Genomic DNA, 13,229 nt, shown 5'->3' on the forward strand with positions numbered 1-13,229 from the left:
CTTTAATTTCAAAAAGGCATTTGTTTATTTTAAATGGATTTTTACTATTTAATGGTTCCCTGTTACCAACTTTAAAATCTTGATAGAGCTGGATTGAGTAGAAAATGACATCAAAGACTCACAAGTTTATAAGAATGCAATGCGTTTGTACGCAACTGAATTACATTTGTAATATGCAGCACAATAGTTTCAGGCTTTCACATTTTTTCACTCTTGTTTTGCATACATAATAAACTGCAAATTTTTACACACTGAAATTTTACACTATTGAGTGAGTGGTGTCACTTTTTCCGAGATCCAACCCTCTCAGGTCGAGTCGGTCAGTTTTGAACATGAGTAATGGCACTCTACCATGAAATCCAAAACTTACACTCAAAAGTAAACAGCATTTGGATGAATTCAAACCTGGCTGAGGCAATATTATTGTTAAGCAAACACTTTCCAAATCTGAAGGAAAAAAGGAAGTTATTTTTTTTATCATAGTTCCACTTTAAAAATAATTCTTTTGTTGTCGTGAAGTGTTTGGTCAAATGGCTGTTGCCACCTGTTGACAGTTTAGGACACTGTTTCTCTCTTCCCCCATCAATTTCAGTCTGGTTGAAAAAATCAAATTTGTCAGCTTTGAATGTTGTAAAGAGCTTATTTAAAAAAAAATTATTGAATACTGAAAGTAATAATCTGGCCACAGAAGTACAGTACATGCAAGTTATAGGTGCATTAATTGTATTTCTCTTGTCCCAAATTGCTCTCAAAATACTGAAGGTGTGTCAGTTTGGGAAGTGATTAATGTTGCCAAATTTTACCGTGTCCTTTTATCGGTAGATCAAAGTAATGGTCAGTCAGCCATGCAGTCTCTCAGCAACCAGTTAACACAGCTAAATGTCATTAAATCGATCATGCAAGTTGTTACGTGATTGAGTTGAAACCATACAGTCAGACTGTGGTATTTGTTAATGAAAATGTTATCACAAATTCTTGATCATTGTTGTTTTGTTCCATAGGACATCAATGATTCTTCAAAGCCTGACTCTGTCATGGAATCAACTACAGATGCAGCTGAGTGGAAACTTGAAGTTGAAAGAGTTTTACCGCTGTTGAAAGTTCACATTAGAACTGATAATAAGGTACATCATTTAGACTTGCAATAATATTGAGGAAGTCACATACTTCACAGCCGCCCAGACAATCCAAATTTCCTGAACCCTGGTTTACACGTATGACGTAAGCATAAGCAGAAGCAGAATATGCAGGCTTGTTGTTAATAATGAAAGGTATAAGTTTGATGAAAGGTATAAGTTATCAAACGCTGCTGCATCTGCGTATGTGGCTTGTGCTTATGATTGCATTGTACATAAAGGTGGCCTGTAAAAGTTGTCTCTTTTTTTAGGACTGGAGAACACATTATGAGCAGATGCAGCAACACAGTGAAGGAATCAAGTCTTCACTTACAGAGACCAAGGTGAATCACTTGTACACAGATTAAGAAACTACAGTTGCTGATGTGGGATTGAAATATAATTTCCTGAAGTTCTTTTTTGGCTTGGCAATAAGGTTTTAACCCATATCCTATATCGCCCGCCATCCTTGACAAGATTGTCTGGCATTAGACAGAGTGTTTATCTATCAAGTCTCACTCCTAGGAGTGAATGTGTTAAAGAGGACATAGTTTCCCCCATTGATGAGTACAATAGTTTAGCATTAGAGTAAAATCTACAGTTTGTATCAATTCTCTCTAGATGTCAATGGGTAATTTATTAAGAGAAAGAGAAGAGGGTAAGCGAAAGTGTTAGCCAAATATAAACTAAAGGCCACAAAATGTTGTTGAAAAGCTTTCAATTGCTGTTTGATGAAATTGATTTTAAAAGGAATTAAGATTAATACCAGTCTGTCATTTTTTATCTTAAGATTTCTGAAGGAAAAGTGAAAATTGATTTAATCAATTACTGAATACACATTTCTCTTTGTGTACATTAACTTTTTGTTCAATGTTCTTTGCTAAAATTCTTTGTTTTCCACAAAAAAATTAACTAGTTACCGCACACCGGTGGCTCAGTTGGTTGAGCACCGGACTGTCATGCGGGAGGTCATGAGCTCCGGGCAGACCAACACTCTAAGGGTCTTTAAATAACTGAGGAGAAAGTGCTGCCTTTGTAACTACATCTGCAAATGGTTAGACTTTCAAGTCTTCTCGGATAAGGACAATAAGCCGGAGGTCTGGTCTCACAACCCTTCAATGTCTATAATCCTGTGGGACGTAAAAGAACCCACACACTTGTCGCTAAGAGTAGGGCACATAGTTCCTGGCGTTGTGGTCTGTCTTCTGTTGAGTATCATGGTTGGGAGGGTAAAAAAGGGGCCACAGTAATTGGCGCAAGCTGTTGTGGCGCTCTGCCAGCTTGACTGGCAAAGTCTGTAAATCATGTAAATTTAAATCTAAATTTAAATCTAGTTGATGTGAACACTCAAAGATTAATATAATAATTGATTTTGTTGTTGTATCAGTTACTCACGGGCTTAGTAATTATTATTGTTAGCATACAATGCAGGCCAAACAGCATTATTGTTAAAGTTTTGGTAATTCATTCAAAATTACATCTTAAGGTTTGTATGTACCAGTACGATGAGCTATTGAAAGTTCATGTAATTATTATTTGTAACAACAGGAAAGTAACCTGTACCGGTATTCTTTATCATTTCATGCTCTAGACGCTTTGGAAGGAAAATATTTCACTTGTTATTGTTGATGACGTTTACAGGGACATCTTGACAAGCTTCATCATGAAATAAGCAGAACACTAGAGAAGATATCCAGCAGGGAAAAATACATAAATAATCAGGTAGTCTTAGATAATCTGTAGACTTTTTTTTCCAGAAATGCATAACTATACTTACATGTAGATGCCCACCCAATTTTGATATCCAATACAAAGTGTTCAGTTAAGTGTATTTCCAACAACAAGGTTAGTCTAAGAGTAGGGATTACATGTAGTTTTAAGTAAGGGTAAATTTATGCAGATGTTTATCTTTACTTGGCTAGCAGAGTTAGAGTGAACTTTGTGTTGTTAGATGTCTGTAAATTCCTAGATATGGGTGATGTTGAAATTGGGGAGAAGTACAAGGGGGCATCTTGTAACATTTATCAAAACTGGGTGCATTTAATTATGAGCATGTCTCATCATTGTAAGATATAACTTGTCATGACGTGAAAATTGCAAAAAGTGTTGAGAAATAACAATACAACAATAATGAAAAATACTTTAGTCAGATGAGCCCAACAGGATCTTAAGAACTTGTGAGGCAACTAACAAATGTTGTTATGTGAGCAAGTAACTAGGCAGCATAAAAATGAACTGAAAATAGTATTTTTGAAATACATGTACATCAGCCCACTGCTGAGCTTTTTACAAATTACATGTACAACTTTATCACAATGAACACAACCTGGAATCTCGGTAGTTAGACCAATGAGTTGAGTCTTTTTGTTTATTTATGCATAAACAAGCCTTGTCTTATACCATGTTTATCTCCCTTTAAAACAGCTTGAACACTTGTTGCAAGAATTTAGAAGTCTACAGGACACATTGGCTGAAGTATGCTGGATGCATTATCTTAATTACCTGTGTAATTTTCATGTGGCTTAGGGGGGAGGGTCGTAGATGTAGTTTACAATCCTCCACTTTTCTTGGATTTTTGTGTTCCTTACAATTCAGCTAGACACCACTGAAACAGGCAGTTAAAATGAAAGCTGCATACATCTTTGCCTGGTTTTTTAAGTTGAACAAACTTTTTGATGACAAGATGGTTGTTTTTTATTTGTTATCCAGACAAAAGAGCGTTACAAGCAAGGTTCTGGAGGAGTCACAGAACTTACAAAGTCATTATCTCAGGTAAATTGTATGTCTGGACTAGAATATTCAATTTCATTCAGTTGCAATATTAAAAAGTGTCATACCATAATTCACTGCAATTTTGGGAATGTGCAATGTACCAGCCAACTCCATAAGCCTTTGTAAAATTAAACAGCTTTACCAGTATTAATAAGCCATCACGTAAATTTTGAAGTTATAGTTTAAATGAACTAATCACAACCTTGGTTTCAATCACCATAAAAATAGTGTACAGACTCCTAAATTGGGGCTTTCTTTCTTTGAGAGCGATATTAATCAGTTTATGCCTCCTTTGTCATTCTTTTAGTGAAAAGTTTCCCTTTCTATCATAACTTAGCTCTTCCTCTTTTCTCAGAAGGTATAATTATTATGATTATTTGGTAAGAGGACTTCATGTCATCCAATTCGGTCTGTAATCATACTCATGATAAACAAATTGGGCTTTTGTTATCACTCATATAATTACAGAGTGAATTGGACGGCACAAAGTCCTATTACCATTACTAATTGCACTATTTTTAGATTACAGAAGAACTAGAATCTGTTAAAGCTCAAATGGATGAGAGAGGAACAAACATGACTGATGCAGGTAATGCATGAGCAGAATTCCAACCCGAGCATTACCATGGAAACGGAGCGTTTCCGAATTTTTTCTCTTTCCCGGGAAATTCAAGTTGAGCGAAACAAAGAGTTTAAAAAAAGGAATTTAATTTTTCCATCACAATAGTACAGTATTTACAGCAAGCGGAATTTAGTTTTTTAAATGTAAAAGGTTCAGTGCAGTTGAATGAATGAATGAATGATTATGTAGTTGACCACTCCCCTAGGGGCTTTTCGGTCCGCACTGCCACGTGACCTCGAATCAATATACTCCAGTACGGCCCTCGCGCTCGGTTAGTAAAAGGTTATTATTCTTTAGCCAGTTATTAAATTCATGATCTACTTCATGACAACTGTAAGAGATAATTCCACCCTTCAACGTTATCACCTCTACCAGTATGCTGAACAGTAATTTTGCCACCAGAACCAAGTTTAATGACCTGCTGTAACTTCTGTAAGTCTCATGTACGTCTCAGGGCGCTTTCCTTTTGTCAGAACTGGCCGGCCAGACCCGTCAGTTTGCAAAGAAAATGCAATAATTTGAAGGAACACTTGCGTGATAATCCCTCGCATTCTTCTGAAGGATTGTATATCATCCTCGAAGTGTGTTAATTTGAAGGCGTTGTAGAGTTTATAGTTTTCCAAATGCCCGGTCTGGCAGGTTAGTTCTGTCAAATGGAAAGCGTCCTCAGTTGCAAGAAGATATAAGTCCGTTGTAAGTATCAGTTGCAGAGGTTATGAACTAATGAGAAGAAGCAGAAACCCATAATTTCTGGTAGAAGGCCATAGGCTCCAACTACTCCTATTAGGTCACCATTGTACCCACCCTGAAATCACTGAAAAGACCCATTTAGCGACAAGTTTTGCAAAACTCAATCAGTTTATTGGTTCTTCAGTCTTTCCAATTTGGTTGTTGTGATTGCAGGTCCATTGGTGCGAATAAAACAAGCTTTGACAAGACTAAAGCAGGAGGTTCAACAAATGGATGTCCGAATTGGAGTGGTGAGTTTATTGAAATAAAAATGAATTTACTGTCAGCTGTGAAAAATAAAACGGACGAAGAACGTTACTGACTTTTCTTTTCGTTCTTTCAGGTGGACCATTCTCTTCTTTTGGCCAAAATCCGCGATCGTAGCGCAATAAGAGAAGACATGCATGCTTCTGTGACCCATGCAGCCACTTTTGGCGATTTTAAACCATTTTAGACTGAAATGTTTGTATTCTAGTTCGATCTGTCGTTTCGTCAATTGTATGCACCAAATTGATTGTTCTGGCTCGCATATTGTCTGAATTGGTTCCACTTGGAACCAGTTCTTAAACGTGGTACTCCTCGGCATAAACTCTTTTCCTCACTGTCGTAACCTAGGAAATCCAACCCTTACCTTAAAAGTAAGCGGGAAATACCCCCTGAAAAAGTAAGTGAAACTTGTATCCCATTCACACCAACACGACATGTGTAATTAACCTGACACTTTGAAACAGCTTCAATACGTGGTTAACGTTTGGTGTGAACGGGGCAATAGTATCTTCTTCCATCAATTGCCCGAGATTTTTTAAAATCACAAGTTGTAAGAATAGCAAAGTGTAAAGTCTTTGGATACAAGGAAAGCAAAGTTTGTATACCGTAGCCATTATCAGGCAAACCCTGTCGTGGTAAAAAAAATGTTACATTACTGACTGATATACTTAATCTTCAACTTTGTTCCCAGGGTTTTTCTCCGCCGAAAATAGGGCTGGAAAACGTTCGGCTCTGGGCTCTGGGCTCTGGGCTCTGGGCGGGCCTGCAATAAGTAGAGGCAAATTTAGAAGAAAGAGTCGTAATACAAACTTCAGTGCAACTCGTTTTTAGAGCGGTTTTCAATTGAGTGTCGAAAATAATTGGCGAATTTCTTTGTTTTTGCATTACTTCACTCAGTGATTGGTTCAAAGTTCTCGCGCCATTTTTTCAACCAATCAGGAGTGAAACAAGAACCAATCATGGCTTGCGCGTACACATTTTCCCGCGGCTGCTTTCGGCTACGTGTAATTACTTCGAGTTTTGATTGGTTTACTGGATTGTCTCCGTCCTTTTTGATTGGCCAAAGTAATTACTTTGGTTTTGGTTTTACAACACTCGATTAAAACTCGCTCTAGCAAAAGTGTAAATATTGTCATTTAATTGTGCCTTGCACGACCCTTCGTGATGTTATAGTCAAAAAGTCATCAAGCCAGAGCTTAAGTCGTTTCTGGTTTATGTCAGTCTGGCGCTTAGTTTAACTTGCAGACGTGGTAATGACTTATCTTATCAAGTAGGAACCTGTTCCTGTTCCAATGAGTATAGTCAGATGGTCTTGTTTGATCCCAGTTTAAGTGACACTTGCATGATACAGAAGTGGATTCACAACAACAACCTTTCTTTGTACTCACACTGAAACATGACATTGAAAATAGAAGAAATTAAAATTATGCAGAGTACTGGCTGCTCGGAATAACCATTTTATTTCAGCGATTGAGGCAACTGTTCTTATGAAAAGTATAAAGAAGTGTTCAAACTTTCAATGGTCGTATTTGTGAGTGTAGCGACTATTGTCAATACAATTTGCTCTTTTCCATGCTATAAGTTTTTCCTTTTCCGTTGATATTTTGAGACGGGCAGGGCGAAAAGAAGCTCCGCTCTATCCTGCAACACACTCTTAATAAACCGGCCTTCATAACCGTGCACGTGGACGAAACAATCTGAATTTTTAAAGCAACCATTTTCTTCTGAGTATTTCCCATTTTCCCCTGTTTTGCACGGAGACCTATCTGTTCCCTATTTTAAAATTTTGTTCTCTGCTGTACACTTGGAAAACTCGGCCCTGGTAGACAATGGCAAAAAAAGGATTCCGTGTAAGTCAAAAGAAAAAGACGTGGAAAACTTTTTGGTCCCTTGTCAGCGCAGGCGCATGATCAGCAGGGAATATTGCAGGCTAAAAAAGTGTACTTTCACCCCGTTTCTAAATATCAATGTAAAAGGAGAATTGGGCCGTTTTCAAACTTCCTTTGCCCTCTAAAACTCTTCACAAGTAGACTGCAAAACAGTCGATTTTTTTGCGAACGCGGGCGACGCGGTCAATATTCGAATGGAAGGTCTGGAGCGAGTGTAGGAACAGTCTACTTCACAAGAGACAATAAAACAACGCTTATGCAAGTTTTGGAGAGCAAACAACGTATGGTCTTTTTGAAACTGGCCTATTCACTTGGTTTTTTTGAGTAACGCACCAATTTTTCGACAATAGCCTCCAAGAATAACTTAAGCACGTGCACACGCTTAGGAAAACCGTCTCATGCCTATCTTTTCTACGTTTTGATATTTTTCTTTCCTTTTTTCCTTTTTATTTTACGTGTAAGTCGCTAAATAACAACTCTTCACGAAAAAAGGCTGTATTTTTTTAACAACGCATGCTTGTTGAAGCATATCCGGGTATTCTTCGCTCGCTGCAAATTTCGCGTCCTTTTTAAGCCTCTCACCGCCGAGTGCTTCCCCATAAACCAGTAAAATCGTCTGGCGTTAGACAGAGTAAAATCTCTAAGTGTCAATGGCATTTATGGCAGTGAAAGAGTTAAATTAAACAAATGATTGAAGGCGGAAATTTTTTTTCGTCAAATCAAACTACAAGACTTACGCCGGTTCTACTCTTGAGACACGGCTGTTACACATGATACCTGGCTGTGTTACCTTTATAAGAGAGCCTCGGAAACTTTCACAGTTTTTGCCATTCAGACGGAAAAACTTTAAACTGTGTAATTACGGGGACTTACTTTGAATACATTGTATGTCGTTAGCAGGGTCAAGCCATTGCATGTAAAACGATCGATAGTAGACTCGACTTTAAGACGTATGCTGGAAAGAACGTTCGTAAAGCAGAGCTACAGAACTTGACGCATCAAAACAATGATACATAGACGAGGACTAGCGTATTGACGACAATCGGTGATAAAGATTTCAAGGCATACAGACAAAAGGTAGTGAGGAAAACGTAAACAAACGCAAATTAATAAGCAAAGGCAATTGTCTGCTGCAGGGTTAAAAGCGCTGATATTTTCCAGGTTGCCGAGTAACGTTTGTGATAACTGCAGTGTTAGGTTAATTCTTCACCAATTTAAAGTTACCTCTTTGTGGTTGAAAAAGGAGGAAAATTGTAACTTTAAACCAGATGAAACCACAATTTGTTAGGGGTGTGTTTGGCATGAATTTTTTTAGTTCAACCTATTGACCAGGTTTGGGTAAGGTACATGCTATCGCAAAAAAGAAAAGAAAAAAGCCTCTGCATATTTCAGCTTGTCTTGGCAAATACAAGAAAGGAAGGGATCATTGGCTGATTTAGAGCCCATTTTCTGTCAACTTAAATTTCTTAATTTCCTGAAAGCTAATTTTTCCAGTTTTCCATGACAGCTTGGCCACAAAATTATAAATCATTTAGAGTGTTGTGACATATAAAGGTTTTGATAACCCTCTTGATAAATAAATTCATTAAGGCAGCAAAATGATAAATCATAAGTAGAGTAAACATCATTGGTGTTATGACATCTCAAGTTAAAGTTAATTCGCGTTCCAACATTTTAAGAATAATTTTAAAGAATAATTTTTTAAATTAACAGAGTCTGACAATGGAGAGCATCCTGCTCTCCACAGCATCCGCAGGCATCCATGGTCCTGAAGTATAACCAGACTTCATCGCATTCAACAGTTGTGAAATTTGCTTTGACATGAGGTTGACGGTTCCTATTTTCTTCGTGGAATTCCTGACATTTTAATTTTATCATACTATTATATGAGATAGCTGGCTGTATTGTAAGACATAAAAAATTTTGATTATAAAAGCTCGAGCTCGTATAGCCAGTCATTAAGAAGGAGTCTATCGCACTACTTAAATACAATTTCAATGGGGCCTGTCAGAGACAGGGCCAATTTCAATAGGGCCTGTAGGTTTTTTCACACGGAAGGATTTGGGACTCACCATTTTCTCGCTACCCTTACGGCTTAAAATATTGATTACGACGAATGTCTTCCACATTTTAGATCAAGATCTATTAATTTATCATCGTGTAACTATCAAGCACGTGGTATACGCGAAAAGAGACTTGCCCAGAGGCGCTCGTGCCCGAGGGGGTCTGGGACATGCTCTCCCGGAGAGTTTCCTGCGCGGGATTTCCTGCGTTTTCGAGTGGCATTTCCGATAAAATACTCTGTGGGTAGACTTCATCTCATGGATATGCAAAATTTTAACATCAAGTCGCATGAATGAAGGAAAAATACATCTAACCGTCAGTCAAATACTCTCGCTTTCAAGGAAAATATCTTGAGATTTTAGTCATGTACCTGTGCGACTTGTCCCAAGTAATTAAGGTTGGCAGAAATAATTGAAATGTTATGAATAACCCTCATCAAAATCTATGGCTTAACCCTAACCCAAAGTCGTCTTCGATCGTGGATAATGCTGTTGTTGTTTTGTTATACCGATAATGATGGCCATAGTGTTTGGCAAGGAAGGAAAGATTTCAGCTCCGGCTTTTGGATCCCTATGTGGTAAAGACAGTATCAATAACATACAAAACAGAACAACTTCAAACATCTTCAGTTGAAGGTAAGTACTGATCTAACCGGCACAAGATGGGAATCGGAAGAATCTTGGTCGTTTTGTCCTTGTTGGTTAGTGACGAAACTGCACACTGTAAGTTATCCACCATAATTAACCCTCGCAAACAAGGTAATGTTCCGCTTACATTTTCACTATTTTTATACATTCTTCGAGAGAGAGGATCTCGTTTTCATGAAATAATTTTCATCGTTCGTGGTGTTTATCGTAAGCCTGAAAACTCTTCACTTAGGTTTGTTTCAGGAGTCTTAATTCGCTCTCAATGTCTAGTTATGAAACTGTGCCGTACATTTTTCTTTCTTATCTTGAAATTTTGTTCAGAAAAAGAAAATCATAGTTTTTATAAATAGGCTTCCGGGCCCGAAAAGTTAAAACAAACTTTTCATATTGATTGGGCCCCGCTGTTCATTGATTCAACTAATTATCGATGGACAAGAACCACTTCAGCTATATTCGATTTCATCGGTTTCCAAGTACTTTACTACTTGTGAGGATTTGAACCCGGGGATTCGAGGCGTTACGATAGTTAGAGAGTTACGTTCTCTCGTTTTACAGGAATCAAAATTACAAAATTCAAAATAATTGCCAACAAAACGGAAGGCAGGTAGGTTGCTTCTGTTCGCGAAAGAACGAGAGGAGGTGGGTCTTCCGTTTAGTTTGACATAGAAAGAGTTTGCATACCTCTTTATTTTCCTAAATAACTGATGGTAGCTATGCTGTATCAATGCTCATGCATACACTGGTTGTCTTACCTACAGAGGAGTCCCAACTGGAGAATAACGGGGAAAGACGATCCCAGCAAACAGCAGATGTCTCGCACTGTAAACTTCACACTTTCGTATCTAATTTTTCTACGGTGGGAATGAAATACGTCTTCATCTCACCTAAGACTCCAGTTACATTTGCTTATTGCGGTGGATCATGTGACGGTCCCTACAGCCTGGACGCTCGAGACAATACTTACATCACGAATGACTTATTAATCCGTCAGCTCGCCATATTGAATGACCTTGCCCTCTCTGATGACGAAAAGAAGACGTTCAAGAGAATCTCTTGTGTTCCTGTCGAATACTCGAGCTTGGGCGTTGTAATGGAAACAGATAAAGGCGTTAGGAAGAAGTTATTGATCAGGGCCATTCCACGGAAATGTGGCTGCAGATGATATTTTTTTGCAGAATTTCTGGAACTGTACATAAATAGAAATAACATTAGTCAATGCTTGTATTGAAAAGCCTAACATATTTTGGAGTTGATGGATGTTTTTTAAAGTGTGGCATCGAGATTTTGTAATTTCACAAACACACCTGTTTCACGTAAAGTTATGCAAAGAAACAAACCTGAAAAGCAAGATTTTTGACTGTCTCTGGCATATGAGATTTGATTCCAATACACATTCACATGCATGTGTTAGATGGACTCTTCTATCAATTAAACAAGATTCACTTGGGTATTTAGAAGGCAATGTCAGTCAGTTTATTGCGTAATAAGGTAGCTTTCAAGTTCGCGTATGAAGAGAAATTTATGAAGGAACGCACCTCTCCTAGATAGTAGCTAAAATCAGCCCGCAGAGTTTATAAATGTCATTATTTAAGAGCCAAGGGATGTGACCACCCCCCTGTTAAAAATGACACAAGGGGTATGCATACCTTGACATACTGAAACCAAACGCTGATCTAAGCAACCGAGGCTTTAGTACAAATATAATACCTTAAAATAATAAATATAGTCGGAACGCTCTTGCTACTCAAGAATCAATGGATAGATAAGTGTTTAGTCTATCACGGTATTTGGTATTTAAGATGCAACGTTGAAAAAACGTGTACGACTAAAACATCCTCAGTTCATGTCCGGCTCGGGTGAAAAGTTGTACATAGTGAGCTACGCAACTAGTACTTCAATAGAGTGTTTTCACGCGACTTCACGGCGGCCATGTCAGTATCCCTAAACAAAAGAACCTCGGCCATGTTGGTGTCCCCAACTAATCCCAGGGGAAATGAGCTCTATTATCATACAAACGCTTTTTTTTTTTTTCGTTTCGGTGGAAAAACAAGGTTACTGATCACGTGAGTGAAAACACTCTATTTTTCTATATTTTCTACATGCAAGCATTATTGGTTAAACGTTGGTCCAGATATTTATTCTGTTGTATGGACCGACTTCTAATTCCTTGAGCATTTTTCGAAATGACAACTCTCTACATTTCTTTAGGTGTTGGATTCCGAAGAATTTAAGAAAGCGGTCACTCCAAGTTTTAAGCCAAAACATTGAATTATTCATTCCACTGAGGAGCGGTCAGTTTGTTGGATCGCCTTGGTGATCGTTCATGTCACGTATTACGCCAAACACATAAGAGTGAACGGAAATACCTGACCTTGTAAATGCAACATGGCTGCCGTGCAAAACCTCTATTATTTTGATAGCACTTTGAACCCAACTATTGCATACCAACAGCTATTTTCGTATCAAGCGTGCACCGTTTGTCAAAGCCTCTTCCTTTTTTTCCGTCACAGTATGATAAAGAAGAACGGCTCTACGCTTTATTTGGAAACATAAAAGGATGTACGGTCAATAAGGTTCAGTGCTCAGTTTACAACTTGAGCCAGCAGTATTCCGACCAGTAACTCAAATGTTCTTCACAACCGTTTCCCGTAAATTCCACTCGAGAAGTTTGACAGAGGTAAATACTTATCCCCAATAACTGTTGGGTCGATTACTTTAAGATTGCAGTGCCTGTACGGTTACAAGCTCGAGTTCCAGTCTTAAGCATGCGCGTCACATTTGTTTGGAGGTCGACTTTTTTCAAGTGCGCATGCTCAGACCTAAATTTCTGAGACTTCGCAAGGGAACCGGAACTTATACTGCAATCAGGATTGAAAAAATAAAGGTCAGTTACTAACTGAGTTGGGATCCATAGGTTTAAAAATAGTTGATTGCACGATTCAAACAGTTTTACAAGTTTATTTAACATAAATGTATTAGCCTCCATTTCATGCTAGATCCAGTCCATCCGTGAGAATTCGAAAATGGTCTATTTGGCGCTTATTCCTTTTCACTGTTAGTTTTTCTCAATTCAATTACAATGTAATCTAACGAGGCAATTTCGTTTTAAACTACAAAATAGCCC

General features: G+C 38.0%; 1 protein-coding gene across 1 annotated transcript in view; it reads left to right on the forward strand.

The window, feature by feature from the left end:
• LOC138028525 (intraflagellar transport protein 57 homolog) overlaps positions 1-6,946 on the forward strand; it is a 12,930-nt gene extending 5,984 nt beyond the window's left edge. The window contains exons 8-15 of the mRNA XM_068876105.1: positions 1,002-1,124; positions 1,388-1,459; positions 2,757-2,837; positions 3,540-3,590; positions 3,825-3,887; positions 4,410-4,476; positions 5,413-5,489; positions 5,582-6,946. Coding sequence (XP_068732206.1) covers positions 1,002-1,124; positions 1,388-1,459; positions 2,757-2,837; positions 3,540-3,590; positions 3,825-3,887; positions 4,410-4,476; positions 5,413-5,489; positions 5,582-5,692 — 645 coding nt within the window. The 3' untranslated portion in view covers positions 5,693-6,946. The remainder of the gene's footprint in view (positions 1-1,001; positions 1,125-1,387; positions 1,460-2,756; positions 2,838-3,539; positions 3,591-3,824; positions 3,888-4,409; positions 4,477-5,412; positions 5,490-5,581) is intronic.
• Positions 6,947-13,229: the final 6,283 nt, after the last annotated feature.

This window comes from Montipora capricornis, chromosome 13, assembly GCF_036669925.1.
Source record: "Montipora capricornis isolate CH-2021 chromosome 13, ASM3666992v2, whole genome shotgun sequence".
Classification (NCBI taxonomy): domain Eukaryota; kingdom Metazoa; phylum Cnidaria; class Anthozoa; order Scleractinia; family Acroporidae; genus Montipora; species Montipora capricornis.